The sequence below is a fragment of the Solenopsis invicta genome, chromosome 6, assembly GCF_016802725.1.
Source record: "Solenopsis invicta isolate M01_SB chromosome 6, UNIL_Sinv_3.0, whole genome shotgun sequence".
In the NCBI taxonomy this organism is placed as follows: Eukaryota; Metazoa; Arthropoda; class Insecta; order Hymenoptera; family Formicidae; genus Solenopsis; species Solenopsis invicta.
In genome coordinates, this window is record NC_052669.1 from 25666883 (window position 1) to 25681792 (window position 14910).

At 38.9% G+C, this 14910-nt stretch overlaps 2 protein-coding genes across 8 annotated transcripts in view; one reads left to right on the plus strand and one right to left on the minus strand.

Moving 5' to 3' along the window:
• Positions 1–14844, plus strand: part of LOC105200473 (heterogeneous nuclear ribonucleoprotein K) — an 89625-nt gene extending 74781 nt beyond the window's left edge. For all 4 annotated transcript variants that reach the window (XM_026134386.2, XM_026134388.2, XM_026134390.2 and 1 more), the window contains 5 exons: positions 7964–8092; positions 8368–8863; positions 9095–9249; positions 9794–9963; positions 11475–14844. In XM_026134386.2, the coding sequence (XP_025990171.1) occupies positions 7964–8092; positions 8368–8863; positions 9095–9249; positions 9794–9963; positions 11475–11505 (981 nt within the window). In that variant the 3' untranslated portion in view covers positions 11506–14844. The remainder of the gene's footprint in view (positions 1–7963; positions 8093–8367; positions 8864–9094; positions 9250–9793; positions 9964–11474) is intronic.
• LOC105198074 (cytochrome b5) lies at positions 34–4310 on the minus strand. Of its 4 annotated transcripts, none has more exons than XM_039450653.1 (3): positions 4003–4310; positions 2650–2933; positions 34–1767 (listed from the first exon to the last, which is right to left on the minus strand). In XM_039450653.1, exons 2-3 carry the CDS (start codon positions 2927–2929, stop codon positions 1634–1636), a joined length of 414 nt encoding a protein of 137 aa, XP_039306587.1. In that variant the 5' UTR covers positions 2930–2933; positions 4003–4310; the 3' UTR covers positions 34–1633. The 4 variants fall into 4 exon arrangements, with proteins under 4 accessions (XP_039306587.1, XP_039306589.1, XP_039306588.1 ...); XM_039450655.1 differs by lacking the exon at positions 4003–4310 and adding an exon at positions 3085–3983; XM_039450654.1 differs by lacking the exon at positions 4003–4310 and adding an exon at positions 3023–3983.
• Positions 14845–14910: the final 66 nt, after the last annotated feature.

Sequence of the window (14910 nt, forward strand, 5' to 3'; positions counted from 1 at the left end):
AATCTTGGAGTTTTATTTTTATTTTTTTTATTTTTTTTATTTTTTTTTTTTTTTTACGAGAAAGCTCGCCAAGGTTTTCGTTTGTAAAAATAGCTCTGAAAAGTTTGTACGAAATGGCAGTCAGTCGGACAATCACAAAACGACTTAGCCATAGTGCGACTGTCCACTTTTGAAACTTTTGTACGATAGAGAAGATCGCGGAACTGATAAAACAATTCTACCAATTCGAGTTTAGTCGTAACATACAGTATACAGAATATCTGAAAACGTCAATAGATGTACTTTTCATAGTGTCAATAGGAGTAGTCTCATTTTATCTCGCGTACTCGAACCACAAGAAATGCCGACAAACATTTTCCATTTATCGGAAAAAATTTTATTGACGGCATTTTAGACAGATAAAAATAGTGAATAAAATAAAATTCTATTTTTGGCATCCAATTGAACCTAGTATACAGTCAGTACGTCGATTAATAAACATACGCGCGATATATATTACATTTTTTACTCTCACTTTTTATCACATTGATGGTAATTCAATTGCGGCACAAGATCTTTTGAAAGTTCTGTTATAACTCGAAGACACGCAACAAGAATAATAGCGATTGCCCTGACGTTTTGGTATAAGATTCTAGGTACTATTTCTGTTTGTGACCTCACGTACTGTGCGGCGAGCATGTTGTCCGATTCATATGCAAAAGCGTCTAGTCATGGTGACGCCGCGCAAATCGCAGAAAGATAAACGTGACAGTCGAGCTGATCGATCGCATTTTTGTAAATGCATACATTGGACGCATGTTTATATTATACGCATAAAAAAAACTATATATTGCATATTTATGAGCGTATTTTCATCTTTTTTAATACGTTTATATTCATAATCATTAATAGTAAACTAGATGTAACATATACGCACAAAAATACAGATATGTAACATATACTTTTTCTAGTTATACATATATTAATGGTCATAGTAATTGATAGTTGTTATATAATCCTTTTATGGAAGTTAAAGTTTCGGAAAGATAGAGAGTAAAATCTTAAATTATTCTTATTTAAAAACTATATATATATATATATATATATACTGCGCACACAACGCATATGAAAATTAATTATCGTAATAAGAGAAGCTATTAATCTATGTTTCTGTGTGTTATTCCTTTTGAAAGTTTGCTTTGTAATGTGCCTCATTACAGGTTGCGTTATCACGCATAACATTATTACATATACGGATATAACAAGTACAACGCTATATATTCGTATATGTAAGCGATGAGGACTAATTTATTTTAGAAATTTATTCAGAGAAATTGTTAGAATTTAGTTAAAGAGAGTCAAATAAAAAAAAAACTAATTTATATTTATATTTCTTTATGTAATACATTTTTATGTAATTTTATATTTGATAAAACGTTTGTCCAACAGGTTTACGTTGCCGCAGGTAATGAATTACAATTGCCCAATAATAGTTTTGTACCGCCGCAGCTAATAAATTATTCAAGAGATTTGCGAGAAAAAAGAATAAACTTAATAGCTCTGAGTGAAATTATAATATTTTATCTTGCTAATTTTTAATTTTTATTAAGTTAACACATATCACGCGTACAAATCGTCTTATATTACCATCGTTTTATACTGTACTGAACCAATAAAAAATTATGGCATAAATTGGGACAGCGATAAATATGAACATCATCAAATTCCAGGACGTTTCTGTCTTCGATTCTTGATTCTGCTCATCTTTCTCCATTGGTTCTTTTACTTCTACAAATAAAAAAGATAAGTTCCTGTAGAGCTTAGACATTAAAAGGGGCGAATAATTTATGACTATGATTTATAAATGATTCTCTTGCCAAAGACAACAGCATAATTGCAATGAATGTATCAATAATTTGCTGTACATTGTTCATAACTATCGATCGTAAACAACTAAAATAATATTTAAAAGTTTAATTACGTAGTGAATAGCAATTAAAATAAACATGTAAAAATATGTATATATGCATGAGTCACATTGGCTAACATTGCGAAAAAAAACTCGATTAACTTTGTAGATACGATAACCGACCATCACACGCTCTTTATTATAAAGGTCTGTCTTTTATTTCAGGCAGCTAGCCTTTAGATTTAATTTCTTTAAAACTCAATTTTGTTCTGTATTTTAACAATATTGCGGGCAATTTTTTTTTTAATTAGCGTTTCAATGTCTAATTTACTAATGAGCAAATTTTTACGAAAACAATCGACAGATTTAGTTTTATATTTGTTTTATCTTTTGTTAATTATATTTAAAAAAATTTTTTTTTATAAAAATTATTCAGATTAGATCTATTTTTATTTTTATTATTTTAAATTCATTTCAGATTTAAAGAATTTGTCTCTCAACACAGTCTAACTGGTTTCCAACTATCAGAAAACTGTGCAAGAAAATTTCGTAATGCCCAGACTCCTGACTGTCACAAAATAGTTTTTTAACACATAGAAACAAAATCTTAAAACTTTCAGGTTTGTCTTTTACTCTCTTATAAAAAAATCTGATCATCTTGTTCGTAGTTATTAAATTTACTATGGTTTGGAGCAATGTTAAATCCACTGTGATGCGATTCAAGCGAGAAAGCGATCGAGGAAAGGAAGAAGTTGTCAAACCTGTCTTTGTCGTCTTTGACGATTTATCCAAGCCTACAACACTTCCTGCCAGTTGTCCAATTTTGAAACTCTCGCGCAAGTTAACTGCCTCGAAACTGTGGCCATTGTCTTCGAAACGATTCGTCGCATCTTGCCCCGCTACTTCCATCAGCACGTCCTCGCCGCCAGGGTGTTCCTTACGAAACTTCGTGATATCGTAGACCCCATCGTGTACCACGATCCACAGATCCTTGGCGTTATTGTGACGAGCAACTTCTTCGATCGTGTAGGTGGTCGTCATAGTACTATTGAAGAAGAAATGAACTCTATGAGGAAACGCAAAGTCAAAATCTTTGAGATGCCTCGTGCGAACGATGATTCACTTAACGATTACCACTTCTTCGCTGTATGTTAAATCGTTTCGTGAAAAGGTAAAGGTTTATCTCTTGGCGTCACCTTCGGACGACGCGTGTACGCTCCGGTCTATTTTGACCCGATCTCAGTCGCAGATTGGTCGCGTACGGGAGCACTTTGAAAGGGAAAATAGGCTGTAAACGAAACGACACGACTGCAATGATGATAGCGACAGCGGTGACAACGAGGGCGACGACGACGACGACGACGACGACGATGTGCTTTGTCGCGCGTCCTCGGTATCTCGCGCATTCAGAGCCACTGCTCTAGTCTTCCTTTCGTTTCTCCTCCCGAATGTCGACAGCGAAAGCGGGTTTCTCGTACCTGTCGCATTTCACGTTGTGAAACGGTTTCCCACAAGGAGCGACTTCTCTCTCTTTCTCCGTATTTTTTTCCCAACATTCCTCCGACGAAACGCTACGAGCGCGCGCGCGCGCGGTATCGAGCGGTGGTGTCTTATTTATTTTATGGTCTTCCTCATATCTCGTCCAATTTCGACTGACATGGAATCCGCGCAGCGTGTTTTCGCGTTATTCATATTTAATCGACCGCTACTATTTATTTAAGTCGGCTTATACGAATATAGCACCGATCAAGAATTGACACTTTGTACACTGAACAAAATTTTGATAATAGCTACCAAATGTCAAATGAAATAATGCCAATTAAATATTGGATTAACAATTTTATCGTTCTAAGTATTTAGTAAGTATTATCAAACGTAGTACTACAATCTGTCACATTTGTCAATACTTACTAAATATATATTATTACCAAATTTTTTTTTTCTTTCAGTAGATTTATTTTATTAATCGGTGTCAGGTGTGGGGAACGTAGAATTTTATCTCGGGGTGTAGAAGAAATATTCGGTGGAGCAAACCGGAGCAAACTCATAGATTTTTTTTGTACTTTGCTGATAATCAAAAACACGAGTTTTGAGTTTACGTCACAGCTTCTTACCTGATAAAAAAATAATAGAGAATATCTTGAGAGATGACTTTGCGACTGCAGAAACGGCCACGCGTTCTTTCGTATCACTATGAAGTCACTGCGCAATTGGTAAATCACAGTAGCGAATCAAAGCAACAAAGCGGAATGACTGTCTTTTTTTTACAAACGGTGCGTCGTGAATGCGTGTGAATTTCACATAAACTACAATCTTATGAAAATTTATCAAGTCGCACTCCGAGTAGTATTCGAGTAGACTCGAATGACTTGTAAAACAAAACTGAGCGGAAACGTTACTATAATCTGAAAGAAACTTATTATTTATTAAACTTATCTTTGCTCTTAATAAAAATTTGTTATTTGCGAAAACATAATGTTTTCCAAACCATCTCCGTTTGCAATTACTTTTTTTGTTGTTTTTTTGTAAAAACTATCCTTTGAATTATTTTCATCGTAATTACGTTGAAATATTAGCAAAATTTTTTGTTTAGAACTTATTTTCGAAGTACGAATTTTAAATTTCATACGTCCTATCTCTATGATAGTTGGTTGACAATTGATGAAAATTAGTCACCGATGTCGAGAAACGAATGGAAGAATCAAAGTCAGGAAATACAGAAATCCGATCGTGTTTGACTAAAGCCATCAGTATAATTGGAACGAAATAGTACAATGGTTCGGAAATCGCTCGCAACACTTATCATGAAGTATTGTAGTAAAAGGCAAATATCACATTTAAGCGATAACACCTTCAACTCGTTTAACATTTACGCAATTGTTATTGTTGCAATATTTGTTGGCGTTTACGTAAAAGCATTCGTCGGGGAACTTACCACGGGACGGAACTTTGTCGTGTCGAATTGAATAGTGCGATTCACGTTTAGATTAGTACATGACGCCGCCGGTAATACCGGTGGAAGTTTGTAAACTTGTGCTACGGATGCCGTTGCAACGGAGGACGGTTGAGCAAACGCGAATTCGGTGGCGCAATGCGGTTCATTCTCGCGAAACCGCTCTCGTATGGTTATCCAACCAGCCCGAGGACTTTGAAGTCCTCTGGATGTTTGCGCCGAATTACCATAAGCACGTGGCAGCCATCTTCATCTTCTAATACAAATCTCTTTACGTTTGATAGTATCTCTCTGCAAATAATACGATCGCGAGAATGAGAAACGCGAATGATACAAATAAACGTTATTAGTTTCGAAGAGTTATCGGCATTCTTGCGCCTGTTTATTATTTCGAGCTACGAGTGCACAAGATGACATAATTGTTTCAAGTTCGCGCCCTTGAAACTTCAGGAGGGGGGGGGGGACACAGTTCGTTATCTCTATCGTCTCTTGAATATTCAAGAAAATGTCCATTCGATAGGGCAGGTCGGAAGTCCCCGCGATCGCTGGGAAGTTTCGGAAGCTCGGAAACTTTCTGGAAAATTGAAAATTTGCAGTAATTACGGCGTACGGGGAACAAGACGATCAAGGGGTGCAGGAAGCTTCGTCTACACAAGGTCTACACAATACACTGTAATATCACACGACGTTTCGGCCGAAATAATCTCGCAACGAGAGAGAATGCTACTATTTTATGTCACTATTTATGGCATATTGGTTTCTTTAAAGTACAATCGATCCACGTTGTTCTTTTCGAGTTTACCGATACCGAATGTCAGAAGAAAGTCCAGGCAGGCGAGCTAAAGTTTCTTTAGAGGATTTCTCTTCTCCCTCCCTCTGCCCATGAGAAATGCGAGTCGAGAAGTAACTAGGAGCTTTCATCTTTATCTTTTATTTCCCCCTTCTCTAGCGAGCTTCTTCGATTAATTATCAAAGTCCGCTACCTCAGACCTCCTATCTCAATAAATTTTATTTTGAGTGCGGAATAAATAAAGCGCAACGCACTGGTTTCCTTTAGAGAAGATCGGGAGATACACGCGGTTAATATAAATGAAGGAACTGATACATCAGTGATACATTTGCAAGCTCTGGTAAATGCAAAATGATTCAAACGTCAAAGAGACAATGCCAGCTGCAAAAACAATTCTTGTCAATCCAAAACTGTTGTCGCGTGTAAGAATCCACGTTCGTTCGCGTTTCTATCGCGCCGAGATTAATCCGGCTGATTCGTGGTTGCGATCAACAGAATTAATTAATTCGATTAAAATCACATTTGGCTTTTCCCGCCCTTGGCGCGAGTTGTATGAACATCGTTTGCGACGGCGATCGATTTTTCTGTTTCAAATCGCGCGTTCGAATGGGACGGTTGGTTATACAACGCTTTTATTTCTCGACTCGTTCCCCGCCTTTGAATTCCATTGACCAATTATGTAGGTATCTGCGAGCAATATTGCCTGTTCGCCATTTATTCGCTGCCGATCGAACATCATTGATTGTTTTTTTCACTACATCGAAACAAAATGCAACGGTATTTTGACTTCATTTTTTCCTTAAAAAAAAAAATCGCGTCATTTCTTGCACCGTGAAACTGAACTGTCAGAGTTGTGCAGGATGTCTATAGAGTCTGTTTTCACCTTCTATATTTCGGAAACGGTTAAAAAAATCCCAAAATATTCCATCATTTCGAAGCGCCGCTCTTTTAAATTAAAGGTGTAGCCTCTCAAAATGATCGCACAGGTATTTTGCGATCCTTCATTCATTTTCATTCATATTTGATAATTTTGAACCGTTTTCAAAATATAAGGGGGTGGAAACAGACATTATAGACACCCTGTGTAAATTGCATTCGCGCTTTTATCTTTCTTCCTCTGTCTTCGTATACATTCCTCGATTCTATCAGTGTGAGAATTAATGCTCTATCCAGGTAACAGACGCGTGTAAGCCTCAATATCGCTGGACTGTCTGCGTCGGAAGCGTTTGAATGGACCTGTACTTGGGGGCTGGCAGGGTTTTCGGGGAGGGGCGGGGGGTTGCTTTGATCTGCGTAATTAAACGGCGCGATTTCTCCGTACAATGCCACGGTTGCCGGACGCTGCACGCGTGTATATGTACGCGGAGCGAACTAGATTGTTATCTGTTTTGGATATTTCGCGTTTGAGCACGCGGCTGTCGATGTTATCGGCAATTTTTCGTTTTTACGTTACTCACATCAAAGCTATCTCTGCGTATGTATCTTCTCTATATGCATCACTGTCTGTCAGTTCATCGTCTCCGCTCCTTCACGTGCAAATGCGCAAAATTACTCGTATAACGTTTCGTTTCACCTACGGCCGCAAGTCTCGTCTGTTATCATCGAAAGCTTACTTGATTACTTTACGACGCGAACGACAGGTCGAATTAGCTTAAGAAAAATTTAAGTACCACCGAATGGTTGTACGTTTTCCTCTTAGCCGTGGCCCGACGTGGCATGATCGCGATCTCGGAAAGCACGGGGAGGACTGTTAAACGATTATCAGCACGCGATCTGAACATTGTCGTCTCGGGGTATTACTTAGAAACCTCGCGGCAAAGAGCAGAGCGCAGATTAGTGGAGCGAATACGAAAACATTTGAGCATCGTTAAGTCGTTAACCAGAGGGGTGGGGGGGTGAGTGGGATTTGTCGAGGAAGCAGACGGAGTATCACACCCTGATCGTGACTCATTCCCGATTGCCGGAGTAATTAAAAAGAACCATCGTACACGCGGAGAGTCGAGTTACTCGCTTTGTTACGTCAATGATTTATCAGTCGAAGGTGAAAGAAATACAAGACAGAAGGATGAGAAACTAATTGCAATCTCGACATTTTTAAAAACGTGACAACATTCTTATTTGCGATATCACGCATTCCGAGTTGAAAAGCGTTTGAGAAAGCCGTTATTTAGCTGGTATCGCCGCAACTTGTTGACTATAACGGAAGATCATAGTTGCGTTTAGTTTTCTTTTCAATGCATATCCGTACGTGGAAAGTTTTCCCGAGCTATCTCGATCTCTCTGAGCCCGTATAGCTGTCGTCTAACACGCTCGAATACCTTTTGCATTTCAGAAAACCGGAGCCAGGATCAAGATCTACTCGAACACCTGCCCCCGCAGCACGGATCGTCTCATCAGCATCTGCGGGAAACCCACGACGTGCATCGAATGCATACGTGAATTGATCGCCACCATTAAGACCGTGAGTATACCAGCAGGTCATGACTTTCCTATAAATCTTTAATAGTTACATCTTGCACGTGTGGGCAAATATATCGATTCTTTTTGTTGGACAGGAAAAAGATGATTTGTTTTACATCCACCTTTAAATTCCACGTTTGAATATATTACTATAGTTTTTTTTTGTAATATCTTTTTTGGTTATATCATTTTTTGGTTCTTTAGCTAAAAGTTACGTATGTAACAGAGAGGAGATCGGTCTTGGTGAAAATGTAACGTCAAGTTTTTATTTTCCAGTCTCCACTGAAGGGTGTGAACAATCCTTATGATCCGCACAACTTTGACGATTTTTACGCCGATGACTACGGCGGTTATGGTAACGCCGACGGTGGTCAAAGCAAGGTTGGCGGATTTGGTGGTCCCGGTGGCCGTGGCGGTGGTGGCGGCGGCGGTGGTGGCGGTGGCGGCGGTGGCGGAATGCCACCGAGACGCGACAATCGCGGCGGCGGTCCTGGTGACATGAATCGCGGTTTTCCGCCACCACGAGGCGGCCCGCGTGGCGGCGGCGGCGGCGGAGGCGGAGGTGGCGGCGGTGGCGGCGGCGGAATGTCCGGCGGCCCACCGGATCGCGGATACGGCGGTAACTCGCGCGTGGGCGGCGGTGGTGGCGGAGGCGGCTACGAGGGTGGCCGCGGCGGTGGCGGATACGGCGGCGGTGGTGGCGGCGGCGGCGGCGGCGGTGGCGGCGGAAACCGAGGTGGCCCGCCACCCTACGGCGGCGGAAATTACAACGGTAAGAAGGAATCTTGATGATCCACTTAAGCGACGATCAAAGGAACATCTCGATCTAGTCTTTCAATCGAAAGACCCAAACATCCTTGTACCCGGTAGAGATATTAAAGTTTTGCGACGAAGATTAGGATACTGATGAAATACGGGCGTTAAATCGTCGTATGTCGCCAAAATGCTTAGGGATTTGTATATATCTGTGAAATACGAGCCGTTAATGTTTTTTTTGTCACAGGTGATGGATGGGGAATGCAAGGAGGCGCACCCAATGGCTTGGGTGGCGGCGGTAACACGGGAATGGGTGGCCCACCTATGGGTGGGAACAACCAAGGCAACCAGGGCAACATGAGTGGAAACAAGACCAGTACACAAGTCACCATTCCGAAAGATGTAAGTCGATTGTAAGATTACTTCTCATGTTTGTATTATTTTCTATGAAAATATTCGTCGCGTTAATTTGTTATGACATCATGACAAAAAATTGTACGTCTATATTTTGTATCGAAGGTCAAAAATATCAACTTTTATTCTTGCCATGAAAACCCCTCTAACATTTATTTCTATTAAAATGAATATTAACTTTATCTCAATTTATAACTTATTTTTATCTTTTTCTAATTTATAAAATTAAAAAAGATAAAAAGCAAGATGTTAAACAGAGATTGAAGTTAATCTACGGTGCTAGAGATCACATAACAGGACTGGCGTGTAAATTGTAGGCTTTGTATATCTGTGTAAACTATAAAAAACACACAACACAGAAATATACAGAGAGGTCACCATGCTAATAAGAGACTAAGGATCGAGGATAATTTATTGTAGATAAATATTTATTATGTTGATGATTGCCTTGTTCGATTGAAGCATATTTGATCTTAGCTTTTTTGAAGTAAAATATGCTTGGTTATTTATAAAATCTTATCTTTATTTACAGTTGGCCGGAGCCATAATTGGCAAAGGTGGTGCGAGGATCAGAAAGATTAGATCCGACAGTGGTGCTGGAATAACTATAGATGAGCCACTGCCAGGTAGTAACGATCGCATCATCACCATCACTGGAATTCCCAGTCAGATACAAATGGCCCAGTACCTGCTGCAGCAGAGGTAATTATTACGACATACACACACACACACGCACACACACACACACACACACACACACACACACACACTTACTTCAATCGTATACTTAACATGAAACATAAAAACCTGCTTCTTATTTCACTGTTAACACTGTAAATATTGCCTTTATATTATATTGACAAAACTTGGAATCGGACATATTTATTGTTAGTTGCGGCATTGAATAAAGATAAAAGAATATATTATGAAGCCTTGATTTTTAAGCACGTATGGTTTTTGTAATTGCGTAATAAAAATTGTTCGACGTAATGCTTGTACCACATTGTACCACATTGTAAAATTCATATTATTATTTTCTGCGCCGCCATTTTATTATTTGCGAAGCTTTGCATAAATATTTTGAGAATATAAAAAGATAATTGTTAAAATAAAATCGAAGAAAGGAAAAATAATACGTTATATGATATTTCATACGTTATATGATATTTCGAATTGATTTTGTAAACACCCTTATTAGTGCAAAAGTGCAAAGTCCGTTTACAGTGCATTACCATTACGTGAATAATGTATATAGCATACATATTCAGACTCTTCGATTTTATATACTGCTATCTAATCATACATTGGAGTATGTTTCTTCGTCGTTGTCACGTGCGTTAATAATTTTTCCTACTTCATCCGCTTTGTAATCGACATCGCTGCTATTGCATCGGGTCAACTCATCACATCTTTAGGAACTAACCCAATCCAACTAACCAAACGATCGAGGTATTACCGTAACATTCGCAAAGGTGAAGGAGTCGAAACGGAAAAAGATGGATGGAAGGAGGACGACGCGCTGGAGGAATCTCTAGCCCATCGTGAGGGAGAATGGAGCACCGTTGTATGGAAGACTAGTGATTTTGTTGTTCTACTTTCGATGTAACAAGGAATCACTAATCATCCTACAAAGGCGTTCAAGAACTTCGCCTCTGCCTGAGACCTGCTTTCGGAACTAACACCATTCCCGCTGCGCTCCGTTTGCTCATCAACGCGCCGTAATTTCGCACGAATAAACAGTAATACTATCTTCAACAATGACTATAATTGTCAAGTAATCGCAGTCAGATAAAGACTGTAGCATTTATTCATATTCGAGATTCATTTTGGATTCCTGATAACTCATGTAACCCGATTTCATTGTTAATGCATACTAATACAAAATTAAAGCTTTGTTCGCTATTGTCATTGCGATTTATTCTGAGTACGTTCATGGCGTTGCTCGAGTATCATATGAATTAAGGCTTCTTATATCAACCTTTATTTAATCTTATTTACAACACGAGATGCTTCCATTCTTGTTATTCTGCGCTTTATTTCTTATGAATCATTTTTAAAGAAAATAGCTCATAATGGAGAGAGAAAAATTTTCTACAAGTTATTATAAGAATCTATGCCATTATAGTCTTAATTCTATCATCTCTTTGCTATTGTCTTCAGTTCTAACCGTTATTGGTCTCAGACTAAAAACTCCATTATTCTTTCTGTTCCAGCGTGCACGAGAATGCAGAGCATCATTACTAAGACGTGGTGAGGGATGCATTCGGGGAAGAGGGGAGCCAAAGATGCGCTTTTGTAACTTTTTTTTTTTTAGAAATATTTCTTGGGCAAACACACATACAAACGCTGAAAATGGAACCTGAAACAAGTACATTTGACATGCACCTGCAGAAACGCGCGCAAGAAACTGGGATACTTCCGATAGAATGTTGCGTACAGGGGGATAATCCGTAGAATTTAATACTATATACGCATACATACACATACATACACACAGACATACATATACCACACGCGAATCACCCTCTCCCAGGAAGATAAACGCTTGTGGTCGATGCTAACGTGACCTTGACGTGGCGGTCCTTATTCAAGGATAATAGTCACTCATTGCAGCCTGCAGAGTAAATCGATTCACGAATCGAGTACCGTTAAACGTTTTCGATGTCGGCCTTTCTTTAGTGTAGAATTCTCTTGTTTGTATCGTGTCCACGAGGCACACATACTGTCGATGTGACAGCGGGGGGTTTCAAACTGGCGAGTAATTGCACCATGTTCCCCGATGTTAGCATTCCCAAGAAAACGTATTTATCCATTAATGGAAGTCCAAAGAATGATCAATTTTTTTTATCATAAAGTGCGCGCTATATTTCGCAGGGAACCATCGTGTATCTTTTTCTTTTTCTCTTTTTTTTCGTTATCATTATCATTAGATCTTGTCTCTTTCGCCCAAAAAATCACTGTATTTTAATTTTGAATTATATAGATTGTGCCAACGAACAATCAAGACGCTGGCGCAAGACAGCCAATTTGAAACCGTTAGATGCGACTCTCCTGAACATCGAGACCTGACAACGCACACTTTTCCCATTACGTTTCTTTCCAGCTTTTTGATAAATTCTTTACAAATTCTAATCCTACGGAAGTAAGAATAAATGCGCATAGAGTGAATGCGAGGGAACAGTATCGAAGAAGCAGATAGATCGAGTGAGCGAGAGAGAGAGAGAGAGAGAGAGAGATTTTATTAGGCTAACGTTTGCAGGAAAAGAACTGACAAGTATGTTCGCAAGAAGAAACTGTACATAAGACACTACTAACATCCCTTTCCTTTCCTTAATTACTGCATACACTGGCAGATATGCGTTTCTGCTGTTGCATTATTATTATAGTTACTAATTATTATTACTATATGATTATTGATAAGAATATTTTTGCGTTATATCCCAAATCTATATTAATCCCATCTTCAATCGCTAGCGGACGCGTAAGCGTTCTTAGTGTTATAATGGATAGAAATATTTAGGCTTAATGAAAAGACGTAACTTTAAGGGGGCACCATCGGCGAAAAGCGAACTGTTATGAAACGATTTGATTCAGAAAATGACAAGAACGAAACTAAATCTGTTATGAAATCCATCATAGTAATATAGTATTTTAGTGTTCATTATTGTTTTATAGATTCTCTAACAAACATAATGAAACGTATTTTTCAGTTTTCTCCATTCTCCGTGCAGTTATTTTTCTGTGTTATATTGTACAGAATCTTGCGAGAAACGTGTGAATTCGAATGTATTAAAGTAGTTTGATTTAAGATGCTGTTGCTACTGCTATATATATATAAAAGCAAATAATTCGTTATCAAAATTCTTACGCAAAAATCATACAAAGATACGATCACGAATATCTTAAAGATAACAGCCGAATTCGGCGTACGACATGATCTCTGTAAATATATACCTCTGCTAGGTAGCACCACTTTGAAATGTGACTGCTCGAACGGATGTATCTTTTGGCAAATAGTGGCCATGATTTTCCAAGTGCAATTAGAAGCAGTTGTACTGAAAAAAGATATTATTTAGCCGTTCACAGCCATTCGAGCGATCGTAATCGCGTGAAAACCCCGTCCTGGATAGTCGATTTAATACTCGAATAAGTGCGTCCAAACATGCCTAAGAAATTCAAGGTTACCCTTGAACCTCCGTACTCATTGGATGATTGAATTGTCATGATATACGCAAAGCTGTGTTAAGCCAGTACAACCTTTTCGACGAAGAAGATAAAGTATGAAGTATAATCAACGTAAATAACATTCTAAATGCCATTTTCAGCTTTCACGTATACCGATGGTCAGCCCCGAGTTATCTCATTTTCTCTCTCTTTCTTTCTCTTGCTCTCTCTCTCTCTCTCTCTCTCTTTCTCCTCCAGTCCCTGAAAGTACATTTAGTCTGGTCAGTAGACGTCACCCCTATCAGGGTGCCTACAAAGGGCATTTTTAAGCATCTTGACCGTGTGGATCGTATCCGTTATACAGAGATCTATCGACCAGTAGGCAGTAGGTGACGCATTCGCAGTCTGTTACACTTTCAGGATCATCGCGTGTGGATTTGCATAGATACACAAAGAGCTTGAACAATGACATGCTCGAGTCATGAAATGTGAAATCACGATTCATATGTAAATTCGCATGTGATGAATTTTACAGATTAGAGATGATGATTTTAGAGAGATCTCCCGTTATTCTCGCAACAAGATTCCAATCAACTGTTTACAGAGAGACGAGCTTTCCCAATTTTTTCTTCCCCTTTTATTAATTACCTTGTTAGTTCTGGTGCCATTGCGTTTCTACATCATTGTTCAAATTCAAATGCGGAGCACCGAGAGAAAAATATGTTTTTTTTTCGCGTGGCGCTCGCGTTACGCAAAACATTTGTTTTGTACATTTATTTTTTCGATTTATTCGCTTGAGATCGAGTAATATTATTTCATCATTATTATCTAAAGAAATGGTTGTCGATCTGTGAACAGTTCCGTGGGATTATCTCGGTCCGCAAGGCAGAGGGAATCGCGGTTTCTCTTGTTTGAACAGGCGTGCGAATGAGATCGCAAATGAAACAAAACTACGTGAAATGAATCAAAACTATATACCGCGCGCAACTTCGACCGCGTGTTATGCATTTTTTTGTCTAACACAAACACACGTACATACACTTGTTAACTGTAACCCATTTCACTACGACGAGGCACATAAGCACGCGTGAATGAATGGCAGTACGCGAGGACGCGTATGTGTCTGAATGCGTGTGTGCATGAGGAAAATATCGACGCCAGATATATAAACCGGTTTATTGCAACTGGGCTTTTGGTATCGCGAGAGGGTTGAAAGAGATAACATGTATGATCGCAAAAGTGATTGATAGAAAGAGAGAGAAAGAGAGCGCGCGCGAATGTGTATGTGTGAGAGAAAGAGAAAGAGACAACGCTATACACTCGTACGTATCACGATTACGTGTACTGTATAAGATAAACAGTTTACAATTATTTGTAACGGATACTTTTTATTTGTCAAATAAAAGTTAGTACAAAGCAGGACCGCTCTTGTTTTTATCCTGTCAAGTCAGCCGGCCAATAGAGTCAGCGGATTAAATTTGTCTT